We start from the raw sequence: 24,660 nt of genomic DNA on the forward strand, positions 1-24,660 counted from the left end.
AGGATCCTAAGTACTAGGAGATGCTAATGCATTGGGACAACTTTCTTCGAACTGTGACAGGTGCAAATGTGGTGCTGCATGACTGCAATCCCAGCACTTGGGAGGCTGAGGCAGGAGGATAACTAAGAGTTCAAGCCCAGCCTGGACTACAGACTGAGACCTTGTCTAAAAAAACAACCAATCAAGGAGGCCAGGTGTGGTAGTATACACCTGTAATCCCAGCACCCAGAAGGCAGAGGTAGGAGGATCGCTGTGAGCCAGGCTGGGCTAGAATGAGACTGCCTCAGAAAACACGACAAAACTAAACAACTACAACAAAAAAGAATAAAAGCTGGGCATGTTGGCTCACTGTTGTAATCCCAGTAGTTGGGAGGTGGAGATAAGAGGATCAGTAATTCAAAGTCCTTCTTGAGTACATAGCAATTTTGTGGCCAGCCTGCTGAGACCTCATAAAATGAGACCAACTCAATCCAAAGCAAAACAACTGATTCACAAAAATTTATTTGAATGATGCATCCAGGAATATATTACCACTAAGCCAGCTCTTCAGAAAATGCTTGAAGGGATCCTTCATGCTGAAGAGAAAGGAAAACACACTCATGAGGAAATAGGAAAGAAATAAACCATACTCAAATAATAGTTAATACAAGGGAATAAAGGAAAAACAGGGAGCACTAAAAAGTTACATAATATTCTCTCACCATACTCCTCTTTCCCCTTCCCACCCCCTTTCACTGAAACGCTTCTCTTCTTTCCTACTACTCCCTATTCTATATGATGTCTTCTTTCTTTCTTTCCTTCAGTCATTCCTTCCTTTTTTTCCTTTTTATTCTTTCTCTTTTTTTCCTGCCTCCCTCCCTACCTCCCTCTCTCTTCCTCTTCTTTCTTTCCTTCCTTCCTTTCTTCTTTCTTCTATCATCCATGACAACCTACTGATGGGCCCAAAATCATGCTGGTTTTGGGTAGGTAACACCAGCGAATATGAGGTTATGAATAAAATGAAGGGAATGAGCTATAAAGGAAGACACTAGCCTTCTCTGACTTCCACATCTTCACACGTACGGGCACAGCACCCTCCCCCCACATTCTACCACACTACAAAGCAATGGGGTTTATTTTGAGATTTTCATGCTTTTGATGATCTTCTTCCTCATCCCCTCCTCCACCTCCCTGCCCTTCTTTTGCTTTCATGTCATACACATTTTTCTTTCCCTCACTCCTTTAACCTTTATTTTTTTCAATGTATTGGAAAATGCTTTCCTCCTTCCTTCCCCCCTTCTCTCTCCCTTTCTTCGAGAGAGAGAGAGAGAGAGAGAGAGAGAGAGAGAGAGAGAGAATGGGCCAGCCAGAGCCCCCAGCCACTGCAAATAAACTCCAGACACATGTGCCCCCTTGTGCATCTGCCTTATGTGGGTCCTGGGGAATTGAACCAGGGTCCTTAGGCTTCGCAGGCAAATACCTTAACCACTAAGCCATTTCCCCAGCCCCCCTTGAACCTTTCTTAAGACCACTTTTCACCCTCATTGTCTCTTTTCTAGTTTCATTACCTAACCCCCACACAAATTAAAATCCAGAATTTATATATGAGAGAAAATATCCAGTATTTGTCTTGAATCTTGGATACTTTGCTTAACAGAATGATCTCCAATCCCATCTATTTTCTTCCAATTTTATATTTCTTTTTTTTTGTGGGGGGATTTGAGGTAGGGTCTCACTCTATCCTAGGATGACCTGTAATTCACTGTGTAGTCTCAGGGTGGCCTCGAACTCATCACGGTGATCCACTTATCTCTGCCTCCCAAGTACTGGACTTAAAGGTGTGTGCCACCATGCTCTGTTTCATCTTTCTTTCTGACTGCATAAAATTCTGTTTTGTCTGTATTCACATTTTTCTTATTCATTCATCTGTTGTTGGACATCTGGGCTGGTTCCATTTCCTTGCTATGGTGAGCAGAGCAGCAGTTAACATGGGTGTGAAGTCACTCTGTGGTAGGATCAAGTTGGGGGTATATGCCCAGGAGTGGTTTAGCTGACTTGAGGTGCTCCTTCCCCTCCTTGTCCATGTGTACATGCTGCCGCAGCCCAAAGCCCCCTGCTTCATTCCTGATGACTTCTCTGTGAGGTGGAAGAGTGTGCTGTCCTCTCAGGCAGATGCCTGCTTACTAGAAACCCAAGTTGAAGGGCATTGCTTTGAGCTTCATACTAAAAACATCATGAAAACATATTGTGAACTTAGGTCAGTCTTGCGTGGTGCCCTATTTGGTAGGTATTCATTCACTTCATCCATCTGTTCCTTTTCTTTTCATTCCATTTCTCCTTTTTATTCATCTGTGAATTATTTCCCCCCCTAACATAACAGTACCCTTGCTTGAAATAATTGTGTTGAAGCCGGGTGTGGTGGTGCACGCCTTTAATCCCAGCACTTGAGAGGCACAGGTAGGAGGATAGCTATGAGTTCGAGGCTACACTGAGACTCCATAGTGAATTCCAGGTCAGCCTACCTCAAAAAAAAAAAAAAAAAAAAACAAAAAACAAAAAACAAAAACAAAAACCACACACACACACAAGAAAGAAATAACTGTGCTGTTAGATTGCTTGAATAATCTTGTACCAATTAGCTGTCTGGTTGCTTATGTCACATCACATCATCTATCCTATCTTATCCATCATATATATATAATTATATTATATTAATTATGTTATTATATATGTGTATTCCTGGCTTCTATATGTTAGTAGTTTGTCCTTAATTTGGGGGGATTTTTTAAATTTTATTTTTATTTATTTGAGAGTGACAGACAGAGAGAGAAAGAGGCAGAGAGAGAGAGAGAGAGAGAATGGGTATGCCAGGGCTTGCAGCCACTGCAAACGAACTCCAGACGCGTGCGCCCCCTTGTGCATCTGGCTAACGTGGGTCCTGGGGAATCCATTCTTGAACCGGGGTTCTTACGCTTCACAGGCAAGCACTTAACCGCTAAGCCATCTCTCCAGCTCAATTTGGGGGGGAGATTTTGTCCGGGAGGTTGATCTTCAGTTTCATTTTTGAGTATTTTGTCCTGCTGAGTCGGCAGAGAGCTCTCCCCAGTTGGTAAAGTTGGGGAGGCAGCTGTTGTAATGAACTGTGAGCCTTGCTTTTCTGGCCAGTTGTGCTGCTAGCTCTTAGAGAAGCCACTGCTGAAATCTCTCCTCTGAGTCCAGGAAAATGTCTGGAGGCTGAATTTGCGCATTCCATGTTGTTCCACCGCAGTGTGGTCATTACTCTGAACCTAAATGCACAGGATCACTCTTCCCACCAGCTTTTCGTGTCCTGTGAAAGATGCAAGAGGACAGAGCAGGCAGGGGATGGGGTGAGAAGCTCTGGGGTGGAGACCAAGTTCATCAAGGCAGCTGTCTTTCAACAGCTTGTCTCATCAGTGAGATAAGCTATCCTTTTCCTCTTGCACAAACACACTACCAACTTTGCACATCTACCCCATGTCAACCTGAATGGGCCTTGTGTTTGAACTTGTGTTTCCCTGCTGGCCCTTAAGCCCCAGATGTCATCTGGCATTTATGAGTGTGATCTTTGGGTAGATTTTGTTCTCTGAGTACATTTTCAGAGTTAGAGACAGCACTTTTGCTCTGTGGCTTGGCATATAATTTATAGTACCTGTCAAAGTTTGTAGACAGCAATTACTCAGGAGGTGTCTTTCACTTGAAAGAAATGCTTATATAATTGTTTTTCTGTCCTTCTCAGGTAGCCTCAGGTATGAAGCTGGCCTTTCTTAAATTTTATTTTTATTTATTTATTTGAGAGAGAGAGAGAGAGAAAGAGGCAGAGAGAGGGCGAGGGAGGAAGGGAGGGAGAAAGAGAAAGAGAAAGAGGGAAAGAGGGAATGGGCATGCCAGGGCATCCAACCATTGCAAACGAACTCCAGATGCATGTGCTACCTTGTGTGTCTGGCTTACGTGGGCCCTGGGGGAATCAAATCTGGGTCCTTTGGCTTAGCAAGCAAATGCCTTAACTGCTAAGCCATCTCTCCTGCCTCAAAGATGGTGTTTGAAAGAGTGGAGGAGCTGTGGCACCATGAACTCATATATTAGTGGTGGGTCAGACAATCTCTGTCAAAGTTAGCATTGTCTCTTTTCAATGAGACTTCTTTAGGAAAGGTTAAGATTTTCTTGTTATACTTCCCTCCAGAAGCTTTGTTTCACATTGAATGTGTTTGATATTTGGACTTGAACTAGGGAAAGTGAAAGATACTTTTGAGGTTTCTAAGCCTTCACATGCCAATGTCAATCACTGTGTGCCCCCTCACGTCATTCTCTTTGGCAGACACCTCCATAGAAGGCTTGTGGGAATACGTGAGAGCACTGGAGTCAGGACGCCTGGGTCCTCCTCCCTTCACTGCCTCTGGAGACTGAGGGACGACTGCAGGCAGGGTCTCAGAAGCCGTTTGCAAAACAACAGGAGACTGTCAAGTTTCTTTCTTTTTTCTTTTTGTTTTGTTTTGATTTTTCAAGGTAGGGTCTCACGCTGGTCCAGGCTGACCTGGAATCAACTATATAGTCTCAGGGTGGCCTCGAACTCACAGAGATCCTCCTACCTCTGCCTCCTGAGTGCTAGGCTTAAAGGTGTGTGCTACCACGCCCGGCTCCAAGTTTCTTTTTGCCTCTAACATTCTATGGCATTTTTTTTTTTAACATTTAACTTTTTTTTTTTTTTTTTTTCTTTTCTGAGGTAGGGTCTCATTCTAGCTCTGGCTGACCTGGAATTCACTATGGAGGGAGACTGAGGGAGGACTGCAAGCAGGGTCTCAGAAGCCATTTGCAAAACAACAGGAGACTGTCAAGTTTCTTTCTTTTTTCTTTTTGTTTTGTTTTGATTTTTCAAGGTAGGGTCTCACGCTGGTCCAGGCTGACCTGGAATCACCTATATAGTCTCAGGTTGGCCTTGAACTCAAGGCGATCTTCCTACCTCTGCCTCCCAAGTGCTGGGATTAAAGGCGTGCACCACCACGCCCAGCATTTTTGAACATTTAAAAGTGGAAGATCCCCTCTCCTCTTGAAGCCAAACATATGAGTAGATGAAGACATTGATGCTTGAGGCTTTATTATTGGTTAAAGTGAAGGTGAGTGAGTGAAGATGACCTTGAATTCCTGATCCTCCTGACTCCAGCTCTCGAATGCTGAGGTTATAGGCCTCCCCTAGAACACTAGGGTCACCATACCTTTTCTTCATATATATTTCTTCTAGACATCTAGACAACAATAAAGCCTTTCTTTTCTTACTTTTCTGTTTTTGTCAGTACATCCTGACAAAGAAGTGGATGTATAGTAACATCGTAGCTGCCATTCTCTCTTTTTTTTTTTTAAATTTTTATTAACATTTTCCATGATTATAAAATATATCCCATGGTAATTCCCTCCCTCCCCACCCCCACACTTTCCCGTTTGAAATTCCATTCTCAATCATATTACCTCCCCATTACAATCATTGTAATTACATATATACAATATCAACCTATTAAGTATCCTCCTCCCTTCCTTTCTCCACCCTTTATGTCTCCTTTTCAACTTACTGGCCTCTGCTACTAAGTATTTTCATTCTCACACAGAAGCCCAGTCATCTGTAGCTAGGATCCCCATATGAGGTAGAACATGTGGCGCTTGGCTTTCTGGGCCTGGGTTACCTGACTTAGTATAATACTTTCCAGGTCCATCCATTTTTCTGCAAATTTCATAACTTCATTTTTCTTTACCGCTGAGTAGAACTCCATTGTATAAATGTACCACATCTTCATTATCCACTCATCTGTTGAGGGACATCTAGGCTGGTTCCATTTCCCAGCTATTATAAATTGAGCAGCAATAAACATGGTTGAGCATGTACTTCTAAGGAAATGAGATGAGTCCTTTGGATATATGCCTAGGAGTGCTATAGCTGGGTCATATGGTAGATCAATCTCTAGCTGCTTTAGGAACCTCCACACTGTTTTCCACAATGGCTGGACCAGATTGCATTCCCACCAGCAGTGCAGAAGGGTTCCTTTTTTTCCACATCCCCGCCAACATTTATGATCATTTGTTTTCATGATGGTGGCCAATCTGACAGGAGTGAGATGGAATCTCAATGTAGTTTTAATCTGCATTTCCCTGATGACTAGTGACGTAGAACATTTTTTTAGGTGCTTATATGCCATTCGTATTTCTTCCTTTGAGAACTCTCTATTTAGCTCCTTAGCCCATTTTTTTGATTGGCTTGTTTGATTCCTTATTAGTTAACTTTTTGAGTTCTTTGTATATCCTAGATATTAATCCTCTATCAGATATATAGCTGGCGAAGATTTTTTCCCATTCTGTAGGTTGCCTCTTTGCTTTTTTCACTGTGTCCTTTGCGGTGCAAAATCTTTGTAATTTCATTAGGTCCCAGTGGTTAATCTGTGGTTTTATTGCCTGAGCAATTGGGGTTGTATTCAGAAAGTCTTTGCCAAGACCAATATGTTGGAGGGTTTCCCCTACTTTTTCCTCTAGCAGTTTCAAAGTTTCCGGTCTGATGTTAAGGTCTTTAATCCATTTGGACTTAATTCTTGTGCATGGAGAGAGAGAAGAATCTATTTTCATCCTTCTGCAGATATTTATCCAGTTTTCAAAACACCATTTGCTGAAGAGGCTGTCTCTTCTCCAATGAGTATTTTTGGCATTTTTATCGAATATCAGGTGGCTATAGCTACTTGGGCTTACATCTGGGTCCTCTATTCTGTTCCACTGATCTACATGTCTGTTTTTGTGCCAGTACCATGCTGTTTTTGTTACTATGGCTCTGTAGTATAGGTTAAAATCAGGTATGGTGATACCACCAGCCTCTTTTTTGTTGCTCAGTATTATTTTAGATATTCGAGGTTTTTTATGATTCCAAATGAATTTTTGGATTGTTTTTTCTATTTCCATGAAGAAAGCCTTTGGAATTTTGATAGGGATTGCATTAAATGTGTAGATTGCTTTAGGTAAGATTGCCATTTTCACGATATTGATTCTTCCAAGCCAGGAACAAGGGATGTTTCTCACTTTCTAGTGTCTTCTGCAATTTCTCGCTTGAGTGTCTTAAAGTTCTCATTGTATAGATTCTTTACTTCCTTAGTTAGGTTTATTCCAAGGTATTTTATTTTTTTTGATGCAATTGTGAATGGGAGTGATTCTCTGATTTCATCCTCTGTGTGTTTGTTGTTAGCATATACGAAGGCTACTGATTTCTGTGTATTTATTTTGTATCCTGCTACATTGCTGTAGGTTTTGATCAGCTCTAACAGCTTGCTAGTAGAGTCTTTAGGGTCCTTTATGTATAGAATCATGTCATCTGCAAATAATGATAACTTGATTTCTTCCTTTCCAATTTGTATCCCTTTTATGTGTGTCTCTTGCCTTATTGCTATGGCTAAGACTTCCAAAACTATATTAAATAGAAGTGGAGACAGTGGACACCCTTGTCTTGTTCCTGATTTTAGTGGAAAAGCTTCCAGTTTTTCCCCATTTAGTAATATGTTGGCTGTAGGCTTGTCATAAATAGCCTTTATTATATTGAGATATGTTCCTTCTATTCCCAGTCTCTGTAGGACTTTTATCATGAAGGGATGTTGGATTTTGTCAAATGCTTTCTCTGCATCTAATGAGATGATCATGTGATTTTTGTCCTTCAACCCATTTATGTAATGTATTACATTTATAGATTTGCGTATGTTGAACCATCCCTGCATCTCTGGGATAAAGCCTACTTGGTCAGGGTGAATGATCTTTTTGATATACTCTTGTATTCTGTTTGCCAATATTTTGTTGAGAATTTTTGCATCTATGTTCATGAGGGAGATTGGTCTGTAATTTTCTTTTTTTGTTCTATCTTTGCCTGGTTTTGGTATCAGGGTGATGCTGGCCTCATAGAAGGAGTTTGGTAGGATTCCTTCTTTTTCTATTTCCTGGAAAAGCTTAAGAAGCAATGGTGTTAGCTCTTCCTTAAAAGTCTGGTAAAATTCAGCAGTGAATCCATCCGGGCCTGGGCTTTTTTTAGTTGGGAGATTATTGATAACTGCTCGGATCTCCATGTTTGTTATAGGTCTATTTAAGTGATTAATCTCATTTTGATTTAATTTAGGTAGGTCATATAGATCAAGGAAATCATCCATTTCTTTCAGATTTTCATACTTTGTGGAGTATATGCTTTTATAGTATGTCCCTATAATTTTTTGAATTTCTCTGGAATCTGTTGTGATGTTACCTTGTTCATCTCTGATTTTATTAATTTGTGTCTCTTCTCTCTTTCTTTTGGTCAGATTTGCTAAGGGTTTATCAATCTTGTTTATCCTTTCAAAGAACCAACTCTTTGTTTCATTAATTCTTTGGATTGTTCTTTTTGTTTCTATTTCATTAATTTCTGCCCTAATCTTTATTATTTCTTCCCGTCTACTAATTTTTGGTTTGCCTTGTTCTTCTTTTTCCAAGGCTTTAAGGCGAAGCATTAGGTCGTTTACTTGCGACCTTTCTAATTTCTTAATATAGGCACTTAAGGCTATAAATTTACCTCTTAGAACTGCCTTCATTGTGTCCCAGAGATTTTGGTATGTTGTGTTCTCATTATCATTTGACTCTATAAATTTTTTGATTTCCTTTTTGATTTCTTCATTGACCCACTCATCATTTAGTAGTGTATTGTTTAGTTTCCATGATTTTGTGTATGCTCTATAGCCTTTCTTGCTACTGATTTGTAGTTTAATTCCATGGTGGTCAGATAGAATGCAAGGAATTATTTCAATTTTCCTGAATTTGTTAAGATTTGCTTTGTGTCCTAATATATGGTCTATTTTAGAGAATGTTCCATGTGCTGCTGAAAAGAATGTATATTCTGCAGCCTTTGGATGAAATGTCCTGTATATATCTGTTAGGTCCATTCCTTCTATGACCTCATTTAGTCCAGATGCCTCTCTGTTTATTCTTTCCCTGGATGACCTGTCAATTGATGAGAGTGGGGTGTTAAAGTCACCCACCACCACTGTGTTTGGTGTTATCTGTGACCTTAGTTCTAATAGTGTTTGTTTGACAAATTTGGGAGCCCCCATGTTAGGTGCATATATGTTTAGGATTGTAATGTCCTCCTGTTGGAGTGTGCCCTTAATCAATATAAAGTGACCTTCCTTATCTTTTTTGACTAACTTTGGACTAAAGTCCACCCTGTCTGATATTAGGATAGCAACCCCTGCTTGTTTTCTAGGCCCATTTGCTTGAAACACCGTCTTCCAACCTTTCACCCTAAGATAATGTCTATCCTTTGTAGAAAGGTGAGTTTCTTGAAGACAACAAATTGTAGGATCCTGCTTTTTAACCCAGTCTGCAAATCTATGTCTTTTCGTTGGGGCATTGAGACCGTTGATATTAAGAGATATTATTGAAAGGTGTGTATTTATGTTTGCCATTTGTGTGTGTGTGTGTGTGTTACTTGTTCTACCTGTGCTCTCTTCTGTTAACTGGTATTTGAGTATGGCTGGTTTTTTCTAGGTTCCTTATATGTGTGCTTTTCCTTTTGTTCAGCATGGAGGATTCTATCAAATATTTTCTGTAGAGCTGGTTTTGTCTTCAGATACTCCTTTAACCTGCTTTTGTCATGGAATGTCTTTATTTCTCCATCTATTTGGATGGATAACTTTGCAGGATAAAGTAACCTTGGTTGACAGTTGTTATCTTTCAGAACTTGGAATATATCACTCCAGGCCCTTCTGGCTTTAAAAGTTTGTGTTGAATAATCTGCTGTAATCCTGATGGGCTTGCTTTTGTAGGTAACTTGATTTTTCTCTCTAACTGCTTTCAATATTTTTTCTTTGGTTTGTGTGTTTGGAAGTTTGAGTATAATGTGGCGAGGAGAGTTTCTTTCTGGGTTTTGTCTGGCTGGGGTTCTAAAGGCTTCCTGTATCTGTATTGGCGCCTCTTTCCCAATTTGGGGAAAATTTTCCTCTATGATTTTGTTGAAGATGCCTACTATGCCTCTGGAGTGGAGTTCTTCTCCTTCTACTATGCCCTGAATTCTTATATTGGATCTTTTCATAGTGTCCCGAATATCTTGAAATTCCCACTCATACTTTTCTATAAGTTTGTCTTTCTTTTGTTGGACTGCATTAGGTCTGCCACCTGATCTTCTAGCTTAGATATTCTGTCCTCTCCCTCATCCATCCTACTGGTGAGATTTTCTACCGAGTTTTTTATTTCATTAACTGTGTTCTTCATTGCTAGTAATTCTGACTGGTTTTTCTTTATTATTTCTATTTCTCTATTTATGTCTTGTATTGCCTTCTTTATTTCATTAAATTGGTGTCCTGCCTCTTCTTTGATTCCTTTGATTTCCTCTTTGATTTCCTCTTTGATTTCTTCTTTGATTGTTTTCATGTGTTCTTTGACCTCTTTGAACATATTTATAATTATTTTTTTGAACTCTTTCTCAGGCATTTCCTCTAACTCTTTCTCACTGGAGGACATTTCTGATGCATTAATACTTTTAGGTGGATTTATATCGTCTTGCTTTTTAGTGTTTCTTGTGTTATAATGTATATATTTTTGCATCTTGGATTAAGTTAATGCTTGGATTTTCTAGCTAGCTGTGTATTCTTAGCTGTATCAATTGATTTGATGTAATATATTTTCAGGGTAGGACCTTAAGGTATTAGGTGTGGCTCTTAAGACTCTCAGAGTATCTACAAAGATGTTCTTAGGGGTTGAGTTTCCCTGCTATAGGAGTATTCAAGCAGGCTGAGTGGAATAATATACTGGTAGATTCTAAAATTTAACTAAACACTGTACCCATTCCATCAAAAACAGCCCCGAGTATGTATGCAAGAGTAGTTATTATAATGACCAGATCCTCTATCAACAAAGAGGTTTAGATTTCTGGTCTGTTGAGGTATCCAAGTCAGCTTGTGACCAAGTGAGACCCTTCCCTGGTGCAATCCCAGTTACCTTGGGTGATTGTGGTCTCAGTCAAGTTGCTGCCTGGGTCGTCGGGCTGCTGTTCTGATTTCTGGAGCTGGGCACTTGCTTTTCCTACGGGGCAAACTGAGCCGCTGCTGCCGCCTCTGCAGCTGTTGTAGCTGCCACCCCCGGAGCCACCACCGCTGCTGAAGCTGCCGTTGCCGTGTCCACCGCTGCTGCTCACCCCGAAGCCGCTGCTGCGGGATCTGTCACCGCTGCCGCTCCTGGGTCCGCTGCTGCTGGGGCCACTGGTACCGGTGCTGGAGCTGCTGAAGTTGCTGCCGAATTCTGCTCCTGCTTGGGTCCCGCTGTCAGCCCAAGTTGGCGTGGCCGGGTCCCGGGCCGCTGCTGTGTTCGCTGGAGCTGGGTTCAGGCGGCGGGGGAGGGGAGGGAGCCGCGGCTGCTCTGGTTGTATCGCTTCTCCACGTGTGCTTTTACCTCGTGGTCTGCTCTTCCCTCCGTTGCTCGCTGCCGCTCTCCCCTCACGTTTCCCGAGTTGCGGAGAGCGCGGTGTGAGGGGAAAATCCCGCACCTGGCTTGTCCTGCGGCTTGAGCCGAGAGTCCGGCGGTTTTCTGCCGCTCCGCAGTTGCGGCGGGTAGCCGAGCCGCCCCGGAGCCGCTGTTCCCGCCTGTGCAGGCTCTGGATGCTCTATAACTCTTCCACTTCTCCGCTGCCGCCTCAACTTCCTATACACCTCACTTTTTAGTAAAAGTGTGTATTTTGCTGAGTTTTTTTTGGTCTTTCCCCCCCCAGGCTGCTTTGGCGTGGTACCTACGCCGCCATCTTAACCGGAACTCTCTCTCTTTTTTTAAAAAAAATATTTTATTTATTTCCAAGGAGAGAGAGAGAGAGAGAGGAGGGGAAGAGGGGGGGGGGGATATGGATGTACCAGGGCCTTCAGCCATTGCAAATGAACTTCAGATGCATGCATCGCTTTATGCATCTGGCTTTACATGGGTACTGGGGATTCGAACCTGGGTCTTTAGGCTTAACGAGCAAGCACCTTAATGGCTAAACCATCTCACCAGCCCAATGTTTGCCATTCTTTAAAGCATATTTTTCACCCCCATGCTGGAGATGGAACCAGAGCCTCACAGGTGCTAGGCACGCCCTTTACCACTTAGTCACATTCTCTTCTCCTCTTCAGAGGTCGATGAAGTCTAATGTCTTGAGCATGTACGAGAGACATGTTAATAATTCCTCACTGCTTTGACTGAAGGAGCTGTAAACTTAAAAATTATGTATTTGAGAGAGAGTGAAAGAGAAATGGGGAGGAAGAATAGGCATTTTTGGGCCTGCTTCCACGGCAGACAAATTCCAGATGTATGCACTATTCTGTGCATCTGGCTTTATATGAGTACTGGGGAATTGAAACCAGGCCTTAGGCTTTGTAAGCAAGCACCTTTAACCACTGAGTCCTTTCTCCATCCTAGGAGCTGTAAACTTTAATCTGGGCTATGCATCAGTTTAGTCTCACTACAAACTTCTGTCCAGGTCAGATACTCAGTGTTCCCTCCCTCCCTTCCTCTCTCCTTTCCAAGAACTCTCCTGAACTGGCTCTGGGGAAATCTTGGAATGAGTCAGTGGTTGGAACCACTCTGCTATCCTCTGGGTTGCCTTTCTCATTGAGGTCAAAGGACCAAACTGAGCCATAGTCTCTTCTGCGTTAGTTAGCCCAGGACATTTGCAAGGATGAAGGTTTCAGACCCAGGAAAGCCTTGCACAGAGCGGCAGGCCAGCCTTGCCTGTCTATTGGATTCATGAGGAGATCCCATCTTGCCCAGGTCTACAGTGTAAGAATGAGGAGGGAAGGCCAAACTTGGTGAAATTGAGAGGCACAGACATTGGGTATTCTCTCTGGTATGGCATTCCATTTTCCTGCCTTCAAGACCAGTACTACTTGATGTTATCTTGCATCCAAGGGAGCTACGGTGCCAGTGTTCTTCAGGAGATGCTAACTGTGGATACTAGAAGAGATTTGACTGGAAGTTATATTCTAGATGTGGGTCCTAATTTATAAAATGGATGTCTCCTCATCCAGAAATAGGATCACATATTTTTAAAGTTATTAAGTAAAAAAACATGACTTAATAATATGAGGGAAATGCCTGGTATTTAAGATTGTATGCTTTGGTGCCCGCATTGCTGACTTTTCCTTGTGCTACTGGAAGTCTGCATAAGATCTATAGTTTGGATTGCAGTTTTTGTTTTTTTTTAAAGTTTTTCCAAGGTAGGGTCTCACTGTTGCCCAGGCTGACCTGGATTCCACTCTATATTCTCAGGGTGGCCTTGAACTCATAGCAATCCTTCTACCTCTGCTTCCTGAGTGCTGGGATTAAAGGCGTGTGCCACCATGCCCAGTTAGATTATTGTGTACCAGAAAGATTTCAACTCTATAAAGTAGAAGAAAATTTCCACTGAACTATTTATTTATTTATATATTTGTTAGCAAGCAGAGACAGATAGAAGAGAGACTGAGAGAATGGGCATTCTAGGGCCTCCACCTGCTGCAAATGAACTCCAGATGTATGAGCCACTTTGTGCATCTGTATTTACATGGGTTCTGGGGAATTGAACCTGGCTTTGCAGGCAAGTGCCTTAATCATTGAGCCATTTCTCCAGCACCCCACTGAACTTTTTATTTTTATTTTTTATCTTTTATTTTTATTTATTTATTTGACAGAGAGAAAGAGGGAGAAAGAAGGGGGAGAGTGAGCGAGAGAGAGAATGGGCATACCAGGGCTCCAGCCACTGAAAATGAACTCCTTATGTGTGCGCCCCATTGTGCATCCCCAGGCCTACGTGGGTCCTGGGGAATTGAACCTGGGTCCTTTGGCTTTGCAGAAAAACACCCTTTACTGCTAAGTCCCCTGAACTTTTATTATGACGGCATTGTAGAGTGATTTTTATTTATTTATTTGAGAGTGACAGAGAAAGAGGCAGATAGAGAGTGAGAGAGAGAATGGGTGTGCCAGGGATTCTAGCCACTGCAAACGAACTCCAGACACATGCACCCCCTTGTGCATCTGGCTAACGTGGGTTCTGGGGAATTGAGCCTCGAACCGGGGTCCTTAGGCCTCACAGGCAAGCGCTTAACGCCATCTCTCCAGCCCTGTAGAGTGCTTTTTGACTTCAGCAGTGCCTTGATCTCGTCTCACTGCCCCCAGAGACTGCAGGGGTAGTACATGGCCCATGTGCACACACTGTTTCTCTTGTGCTTGCTGCTTTAGATAACATGGCCCAGGAGTGGCGTCTTGAGATTGAGGCCTCTTTTGATGTTGTCAGCATGAAGCCCATTGGTGGTCAGGTGACTGTGGCTATCCCGAAACTGCAGGTACAGCAGGTGCGCAACATTGAGCTCCAGCCTCGGAAGAAGATTGTTAAACTACTTGTGAAAGTTAACAAGGTGAGTGATGGTCCTTCCTGAGAGTCAGGGTGAAAGAACATGCTATTAAAAAGAAGGGGCTAGGGGCTAGAGAGATGAATCAGAGGTTAAAGCACTTGCCTGTAAAGCCTAACGACCTAGATTTGATTCCCCAGGACCCACACAAAGCCAGAAGCACAAAGTGGCACATGCATCTGAAGTTTGTTTGCAGTGGTTGGAGGCCCTGGTGCACCCATTCTCTCTCTCTCTCTCCTTGCAAATAAATACAAAAAATAATTTTTTAAAAAAGAAGTAGTTAAGCTGGGCGTGGTGGCGCACGCCTTTAATCCCAGCACTTGGGAGGCAGAGGTAGGAGGATCACCGTGAGTTCGAGGCCACCCTGAGACTACATAGTGAATTCCAGGTCATCCTGGGCTGGAGTGAGACCCTACCTCAAAAAACCAAAAAAAAAAAAAAAAAAAAAAAGAAGTAGTTAGAAATAAATAAAATTGCAAATAAATAAGTACACCTTTTTTGAAAGAAGGGGTTAAAAAGAAGGGACTGAAAGTGAAAAATAGTACCTATTTTCTCTTCTTTTTCATTTTTTTTCTTCAAATGATTCTAGGGTTTTAAGTTTATTTGGATTAAAAACACATCTTTCTTTTTTTATATATTTTTAAAAGTTTTTATTTATGTTTTTGAAAGTGACAGATGGAGAGAGAAAGAGGCAGAGCGAAAGAGAGAGAGAGAATGGGTGCACCAGGGCCTCCAGTCACTGCAAACGAACTCCAGACGTGTGCACCCCCTTGTGCATCTGGCTAATGTGGGTCCTGGGGAATCAAGCCTCGAACCAGGGTCCTTAGGCTTCACAGGCATGTGCTTAACCAGTAAACCATCTCTCCAGCCTCTCTTTCTTTCTTTCTTTTTTTTTTGAGACAGGATCTCACAATGTAGCACAGCCTGGCTTGGAACTCACTGTGTAGCAGAGCCTGGCTTTGCTTTTTGTTTGTTCTCTCTCTTTCTGTGTGTGTGTGTATGATGTATGTGTGTAGAGGCTGGAGGATGATGTGGGTGTCTTCTCTAATCACTCTCTCCTTCATTTATTTCAAAAATACTTTTTATTTATTTGCAAGTAGAGAGAGAGGGAAGGAGAGAGTGGGTGAATGGGTGTGCCAGGGCTCTTGGTATGCAGTCGAACTCCAAATGTGTTCTCCACTTTGTGTATCTGGCCTTACATGGGTACTTGGGATTCGAATCCAGGCCCTTAGGCTCTGAAGCAAGCATCTTAACTGCTGAGTCATCTCTCCAGCCCAGTCCTCTGTATTTTTGCTGAGGCAGGATCTGTCACTTGAGTCTAGAGCTCACTATTCAGCTTGCCATGGGGATTTCTTTTCTCTGCCTCCCATTGGATGGCAGCATAGGCAACTGCCTTGCCCACCTGGCATTTATATGGGTGCTGGGGGTTGAAGTCTAGTCCTCACACAGGTGTTGTAAATGCTTTATCCACTGAGCTATCTCTCCAGCCCCTTTGTTTATTTTTGAGACTGGGTTGTAGCCCAGGCTGGTCTAGAACTCACTATGCAGGTCACACTGGTCTCCAGCTTGCAGTGATTCCTCTGCCTCTGTCTCTTTTTAAAAAATATATTTATGGGCTGGAGAGATGGCTTAGAGGTTAAGGTGCTTGCCTGCAAGGCCAAAGGACCTCAGTTTGAATCCCCAGGACCCACAAAAGCCAGATGCACAAGGTGGTGCATGAGTCTGGAGTTTGTTTGCAATGGCTGGAAGCCCTGGTGCGACCATTCTCTCTCTTTCTCTCTCTCTCCTTCTCTTAAATAAACAAATAAGAATAAAAAAAATTAATAAAAATATATTTACACACGTTGTAGTATATCCCTTCTCTCTCATTCCCATTTCCCTGTGGGCCCTCAGTAGGGCTATTGGGGTTCGCTGTGGGGTAGTTAGGACCTCTGGCTCTGGGGTGAGCTGTGCCTCAGGATATTGCTCCCATCTTGTAGCTCTTAGATTCTTCCCGCCAGCTCTTCCAGAACAATCCCTGTGCCTCTGTCTCTTAAGTGCTTGGGATCAAACGTGTGGGCCACTATGCTTGGCATTTTCTCCTTTATTTTTGACTTCTCATGTTTTATATATTAACCAAAGAATGATTTTTTTTCAACTATCAGGATTAAGATAGTGAAGAATATGTGATTAATTTGCTTCTCTCAGCAAGTCAGTCACATCTTGATTTTTTTCTATAGTGTTTGAAGTATCTTACATCCAAAATACATTTTGCATATGATATTTTTAAAACATCATTAAAAATTTTCTGTTTTGTTTTTCAAGGTAAGGTGTCACTCTAGCCCATGCTGACCTGGGATTCACTATGGAGTCTCAGGGTGGCCTCAAACTCATGGCGAGTCTCCTACCTCTGCCTCCTGAGTGCTGGGATTAAAGGCGTGCGCCACCATGCCTGGCTTTAAAACATCATTTCTTTTATTCATTATTTATTTATTTGTTTGCAAACAGAGAGAGACAGAAAGAAAAGGAGGGGGAGAGAGAGAGAGGGAGAGGAGAGAGAGAGAGACAGAGAGAGAGAGAAAATGGGTGCACCAGGGCCTCTAGCTACTGCAAACGAACTCCAGATGCATGTGCCACATTGTGCATTTGGCTTTATATGGGCACTGGGGAATTGAATCCAGGTCTTTAGTCTTTGCAAGCTAGTGCCTTAGCTGCCGCATCTCTTTAGCTCCTACATATGATATTTTTTAAACATTACTTATTTGTAGAAAGAGAGAGAAAGAGAGACAAAGTGAGGGAAGGAGCATGAGCATGCTCTAGTCCCTACAAATGAACCCCAGAATCATGCACTACTTTGTGCATCTGGCTTTCTATGGTGGCGGGGGGGGGGGGGCACTGGAAAATCAAACCTAGCCTAGCTGGCTTTGCAAGTAAGCACCTTTAACAACTGAGCCATCTCCCCAGCCTGGCATATTATATTTAACTGCAGTAATAGTTTTTGGTACTTGTAATTTATTTTGTGTAATGATGCTCTACAAGTAGAATTCTGACTCTAAATTCAAGATTGTTCTTTGGTAAGGGTGGGATGGGTTTTACTTTTTCCTTTCCCTTTTTATATTAATATGGTTGACAATTGTGAAATGAAAAAGATTATGTAAAATCAGTCACTTTAAAAAATATTTTGTTTTTATTTATTTGACAGAGAAAGAGGGAGGGAGAGAGAGACACACACAGAGAGAGAGACAGAGAGAGAATGGGTGTGCCAGGGCCTCCAGCCACTGCAAACAAACTTCAGATGCGCCCCCTTGTGTATCTGGCTAACATGGGTCCTGGGGAATCGAACCTAGGTCCTTTGGCATCACAGGCAAATGCCTTAACCGCTAAGCCAGCCCTCCAGCCCAAAATCAGTAACTTTAAAAAATTTTATTTTTAAATAGTAAGAGTGTTACATTATTATAGTTCTTGGCTTGAAAGAAGAGTCAACCTCAAAGTCAAATTTGGTGTGAAGACTGTAGAATCAATGTTTGAGAGGTGGCGCTGGGAAGAGGCAGTTTCTGAACACCATGGTACTCTGCTCTTTTCCTTCTGCTGGGCGTGTTAATTTGTAGTGCTCCCAGCATGTTGATTTCAAGATGTTGTCAGTGAGTTGGTATGATTGGCATGCTACAGGCAAAGAGATTTATTTTATACTGTTTTAGAACATAATCGCTGAGCTTTATTATTTAGAAATGATAGAATGCTCCAAGTCATATTATTTTTCTGAAAATATGTTACATTACTCAGAATGACTTATTTCTTAAAAGAGCATTGCTGTGGAAATGTGGTGGCCTCATGGACACGGAAACCAGACGGGGTACAACATGACAGTTCTTTTTGTACTGGATGGAGGCTTAAATTTTGAAAAATCAACTAAGGTAGGTAAATAAGGTATTTTATGAAAAAAAGAATCTTTTTTCTTCAAATTTTTATTAACAACTTCCATGATTATAAAAAATATATCATGGTAATACTTTTCCTCCCCCCACTTTTCCCTTTGAAACTCTATTATCCCCTCCCCGTCTCAATCAGTTTCTCTTTTATTTTGATGTCATGATCTTTTCCTCCTATTATGATAGTCTTGTGTAGGTAGTGTCAGGAACTGTGAGGTCATGGATATCCAGGCCATTTTGTGTCTGGGGGGAACATGTTGTAAGGAGTCCTACGAATCTTGATAAAACAGGAGTATATGATCTGTTTTTTTTTTTTTTTTTTTTAAGTTTTTTGAGGTAGGGTCTCACTCTATCCCAGGCTGACCTAGAATTCACTATGTAGTCTCAGAGTGGCCTTGAACTCATAGCAACTCTCCTACCTCTGCCTCCTAAGTGCTGGGATTAAAGGCATGCACCACTACGCCCAGCCGAGTACATGACCTTTAAAGAAACGAACAAACGATATAACCTGTCACTCAGAGCAAGAGCATTCAAACACTTATAGGAGTGTATTGCAGTCAGTTTCACATTGCTGGCAGAACACACCCAACCAAGAGCAGCTTTTGGGAGGAAAGGGTTTATTTTGGTTTACAGACTAGAGGGACACTACATGTTGGCAGGGGAAAATGATGGCATAAGCAGAGGGTGGACATCACCTCCTGGCCAAAATCAGGTGGGTAGCAGCATCAAGGAGTGTACCAAATACTGGCAAGAGGAAGCCTACTATAAGACCCATAAGCCTGCCCCCAACAATACACTGCCTTGAGGAGGTGCCAGTTGCCAAACTGCCACCAACTGGGGACCTAGCATTCAGAACACATAAGTTTATGGGGGACACCTGAATCAAACCACCACATAGTGTCACTATGTTGATTTATATATTTTTTTTCTTTCTTTCTTTCTTTTTTTTTGGTTTTTCGAGGTAGGGTCTCACTGTAGCTCAGGCTGACCTGGAATTCACTATGGAGTCTCAGGGTGGCCTCGAACTCATGGCAATCCTCCTACCTCTGCCTCCCGAGTGCTGGGATTAACGGCATGTGCCAGCACGCCTGGCTTGATTTATATTTTTTAAATGGATCAGACTTTATATATTATTTTGGCAATGGTCTCCCTGTCTTATTATATTCCTTTCATCCTCCTCCTTTTCCTTTATCTTGTTTTCTTGGTGCTGTGTTTTAACCAGGACCTCACACATGCCAGGCAGACACTCTACCAATTTGCTATATCTTCGGCTTCTCTACACCTGTGCTTTTAAACTGTGCTCCACATGGAAGCAGTGTGTATGTAGAACTCTAAATGTCTTCATGTGGATCATAAATCGAGTAGTTTTGTTTTGTTTTATTTTATTTTTTTTGGTTTTCCGACGTAGGGTCTCACTCTAGCTCAGGCTGACTTGGAATTCACTATGTAGTCCCAGGGTGGCCTTGAACTCATGGCAGTCCTCCTAACTCTGCCTCCCAAGTGCTGGGATTAAAGGCATGCACCACCATACCCAGTTTATCAATAGAGTAGTTTTAACTGCTGAGTCATTTCTCCAGCCCCAACCTTTCCTATTTCAAAAATTTTTTATTTTTTATTTTTATTTTTGAGAGAGAGAGAGCGCGTGCGCGCGCGCACGAATTGGCACGCCAGGGCATCAGCCACTGTAATCAAACTCCAGACACTTTTGTCACTTAGTGGGCATGTGTGACCTTGTGCTTGCCTCACCTTTGTGCATCTGGCTTACGTGGGATCTGTAGAGTTGAACATGAGTCCTCAGGCTTAGCAGGCAAGTGCCTTAACCTCTAAGCCATTTGTCTAGCCCAACCCTTCCTATTCTTAATTCTGATTCCCAGAACCAAAAAATACACTTATTTTTATTTTTCAGGATAACATGCTTTTACTGATGCTTTCTAAAGTTCAAACCCACCTAGTTTGGGATACTGCACTAAGAAATGGAAAAAACAACTCTTTCTTTCTTTTTTTCTTTCTTACCTTTTTTTTTGAGGTAGGGTCTCAGTCTAGCCCAGGCTGACCTGGAATTCACTATGTACTCTCAGGGTGGCCTCAACCTCACAGCAATCCTCCTACCTCTGCCTCCTGAGTACTGGGATTAAAGATGTGCACCACTATATCTGGCTCAATGCTTTGAATTTTGAAGAGAGTCTTTGGGTATGACTAGGGCTACCTGGTGTATTTCTGCTGTATTTATGGGTTTAATGTTTTGTTTTTTTTTTTTTTTTTTACTTTTTCTTTTCCTACTTTAAAATAATTTTTGAAAAAACTTTTAAAATGTTTTAATTTATTTATTTGAAACAGAGAGAAAGAGGGAAGGAGGGAGGGAAAGCAGGAAAGAGAGAGGGAGAGACACAGAGAGAGAATGAACACTCTAGGGCCTCCTGCCACTGTAAATGAATTCCAGATGTATGTGCCTCACTGTGCATCTGGCTTTACTGGGTCCTGGGTAATAAAACCTGAGCCCTTAGGCCTTCCACATAAGTGCTTTTAACCACTGGCCAATCTCTCCAGTGCTAAAACCTTTTTTTTTTTTCCCCAATTTTTTAAAATAACAACTTCCATGATTATAAAAAATAGCCTATGGTAATGTCCTCCCTCCCCCCACTTTCCCCTTTGAAACTCCATTCTCCATCATATCCCCTCCCCGTCTCAATCAGTATCTCTTTTACTTTTATGTCATGATCTTTTCCTCCTCTTATGATGGTCTTATGTAGGTAGTATCAGGCACTGTGATGTCATGGATATCCAGGCCATTTGTGTCTGGGGGGAGCACATTGTAAGGAGTCCTACCCTTCCTTTGGCTCTTACATTCTTTCCGCCACCTCTTCCGCAACAGACCCTGAGCCTTGGAATGTGTAATAGAGATATTGCAGTGCTGAGCACTCCTGTCACTTCTTTCCAGCACCATGATGCTTTCTGAGTCATCCCAAGGTCACTGCCATCTGAAAAGAGAAGATTCTCTACCAAAAGTGAGAGTAGCATTAATATATGGGTATGAACATTAAGAGAAGTGCTTACTGGTCAGTTTGATGAGCATAGTATATACATTTAGCCAGACAGCAGCAGATGTTAAACATCCCAGAGTTCATGACTACCCCTGTTTTAAGTTTTCAGTATCAGGGATGTATTCCCTCCCATGGAGCGGGCCTCCAGTCCAATTAGAGGGCCGTTGGTTTCCACCCTGACAGACATGCCACTACTGCACCCGTTGGCTCATTTGGCCTGGTTGGCTAAATATAAGGCTTGCAGTGTCCACTGCTGAGTATCTTCACTGGTGATTTCTCTCTCTCCCATTGAACTGCATGCAGAATGGCTTCTTCCAGCTTTCTGTCAGCTGGTCTGCATGGAGGAGGTTATCAGCTCAGTTCCAGCAGGATTTCTCAGTGGCCTTGCAGCCCAAGTATGTGGAGTCTCCAGCATTAGGTTCTTACCATCTATTCTTGGTGGGAAACCAGGGGCCTTGGCAATGGCCTATGATGTTTTGGGACCATCAGGAACCTCCCTGGCCAACAACTCACTGGAAGGTCTCCTATCCCTGGCACTGAAAAATTTCTGGCAACAATCTATGGCTCCTGAGTGTTCCATAAAAACTTTTTTAAATTGACAAAAAAAGGGGAACGATATAGATGTCTCATGTAGCCTTAAGCACTCAAAGTCACCTATTCTCAGAGCTTTGACAAATTTTGAGCCGCCTCAGTGCTCTTTGCTAACTGTAAAAGGAAGCTTCCTGACCAAAGGTGAGAGCAGCACTAATTTATGGGTACAAACATAAATCTTGAGAATGCAATTTGATGGGCAAACATATCCATGTAATGCTATGGTTTTGATATTACTTTCTTATTTCAAAAATGGATTAAGAACACTTCTTCTGCTTTGTGTAGGAGTCTTTTTAATACATGTGTATATGTCTGTATGAGTGGGTGTACATGCAGGTGTGCACATCTGTGTGTGGAAGTCAGAGGACAACCTTGGGTATTGTTCTTCAGGAATGCCATCCTCTTTTGTTTTGTTTGAGGTGATCTCTCCTGGGTATGGAGCTTGCAGGACTAGCTGCCCAATGAGAGCCAGGAATCCTCCTAGCTCCGCCTCCCCAGCTCTGGGATTAGAAGCATCCACAGTTATGCCCCAGGCCCAGCATTTTCACATGGGTACTGGGGAATCTACTGAGCTCACTCCCAAGCCACTGTAGCAGTCTTAGAGTCCTGTTTTTTTTTTTTTTTAAGTTTTTAAATTTTTTTTTAAAGTTTTGTGGTTTTTATTTATTTGTTTATATTTATTAACAACTTCCATGATTATAAAAAATGTCCCTCCCTCCCCCCACTTACCCCTTTGAAACTCCATTCTCCATCATGCCCTCTCCCCATCTCAATCAGTCTCTCATTTACTTCTGATGTCTTGATCTTTTTCTCCTTTTATGATGGTCTTATACAGGTAGTGTCAGGCACTGTGAGGCCATGGGTATCCAGGCTATTCTGTGTCTGGAGGGAGCATGTTGTATGGAGTCCTGCCCTTCCTTTGGCTGTTACATTCTTTCCGCCACCTCTTCCGATTAGACCCTGAGCCTTGGAAGGTGTGATAGAGATATTGCAGTATCGAGCCCTGCGGTCATTTCTTTCCCTTACCATGATACCTTCTGAGTCGTCCCAAGGTCACTGCCATCTGAAAAGAGAAGATTCTCTACCAAAAGTGAGAGTAGCATTAATAAAAGGGTGTGAACATTAACGGAAGTGCTTTCTGGGCAGTTTGATAAGCATAGTATATACAGAGTCCTGTTTTATTTAGACTAAAATATTGTAATCACTTGTATATTAGGCTTACTAGAAGGTTCAGGAGAGGGCCATGAAAATGAGAACAGTCAGACAAGGTATGCTGGAGAAGAGCTAGGGAAGGTTTGCTAGCTCTTTAGCTTGCTTCATATATGGTTTTCACCCATCTAAAGTAGGATATTGTGGCAAACGGAGTGAGCTCAGAGTAGAACATGTGAGATCAAGGTCCGTTTAAGGAGATGCTCTGTGGTACTTAAGAGTGTTTGTGCTAGAAGGGATAGCTGAAGAACATTCCAGAACTCACTGTTCTGTGAACATTGAAATAGTATTTTTGCCCATTTGTTCATTTCACTGGGATGGTGGAGGTTGGATTACCTCCCTGCAACTTCATCGTTGCCCAATCGAATGACGTCAGAATTCAACCTCTTTTATAAGTTTCAGGATCAAGGTGTACTTTTGAAATCAGATAAAAAGTCAATGCCAAATTTGGGAAGAGAGACAATATCTAGTTCACCATTGTTTTCCTCTCCCAGGGAATCAATTTCTTACCAATCCTGAACTTCCTAGTTTTTTCAGAGATTTCAGATGTGCTTGTATTTCAAGAAGCATTTGTAGGCTTGATCTCAGTAACTGTGTCCTGGCTAACGTCTTTCAGCCTTTCTCTAGTGGGAATGTGCCAGGCTGGGATTTCTTTTCACTTCTTATTTTTGTGGGATACAACACATATATAGGAAAACACACAGAGTATAAGTTAGAAGCTTCATTAATTATCAGAAGATAGCACTTTGAAGCCATTATCCCAATCAAGATGCAGAACATGGTGAGTACCTCAAAGTCCCTGCCAACTTCTCCTGCACTAATGCTCTTTCCTGACGTTGAATACTGCCAAATTTCTTTTTAAAAAAATGATTTTTAGGGCTGGAGAGATGGCTTAGTGGTTAAGCGCTCGCCTGTGAAGCCTAAGGACCCCAGTTCGAGGCTCGGTTCCCCAGGTCCCACGTTAGCCAGATGCACAAGGGGGCGCATGCGTCTGGAGTTCGTTTGCAGAGGCTGGAAGCCCTGGCGTGCCCATTCTTCCTCTCTCCCTCTATCTGTCTTTCTCTCTGTCTCTGTCACTCTCAAATAAATAAATAAAATATTTAAAAAATGATTTTTATTTTTATTTGTTTATGAGAGAGAAAGAGAGAAAGACAGACAGACACTGAGAGAATGGGTGTGTTAGGGCCTCTAGCTACTGCAAACCAACTCCATGTGCATGTGCTGCCCTGTGTATCTGGCTTACATGGGTTCTGGGGAGTTGGGCCTGGGTCCTTAGGCTTCGTAGGCAAGTGCCTTAACTGCAAAGCCATCTCTCCAGCCCCAAATTTCATTTTTAAATTCAGTTTTTGACAACTTAATATAATATATTTGGTTGTATTTATCCCCAATACCTTTTCCTCTTCCCCCCTCCAACAGAACCCTCATTTTTTTTAAAGTTTAAAGTTTTTATTTAATTTATTTGAGAGAGTCAGAAAGAGAAAGAGAGAGAGAGAGAGACAGACAGACAGACAGAGAGAATGGGTACTC

The 24,660-nt window shown here is 42.2% G+C and overlaps 1 protein-coding gene across 1 annotated transcript in view; it reads left to right on the top strand.

Annotated features, from left to right (window-relative positions):
• The window catches only part of Manba (mannosidase beta), a 123,116-nt gene that overhangs the window by 32,285 nt on the left and 66,171 nt on the right, over positions 1–24,660 (top strand). The window contains exons 6-7 of the mRNA XM_004662987.2: positions 14,215–14,390; positions 18,167–18,277. Coding sequence (XP_004663044.1) covers positions 14,215–14,390; positions 18,167–18,277 — 287 coding nt within the window. The remainder of the gene's footprint in view (positions 1–14,214; positions 14,391–18,166; positions 18,278–24,660) is intronic.

This window comes from Jaculus jaculus, chromosome 2 (genome assembly GCF_020740685.1).
Source record: "Jaculus jaculus isolate mJacJac1 chromosome 2, mJacJac1.mat.Y.cur, whole genome shotgun sequence".
Classification (NCBI taxonomy): Eukaryota; Metazoa; Chordata; class Mammalia; order Rodentia; family Dipodidae; genus Jaculus; species Jaculus jaculus.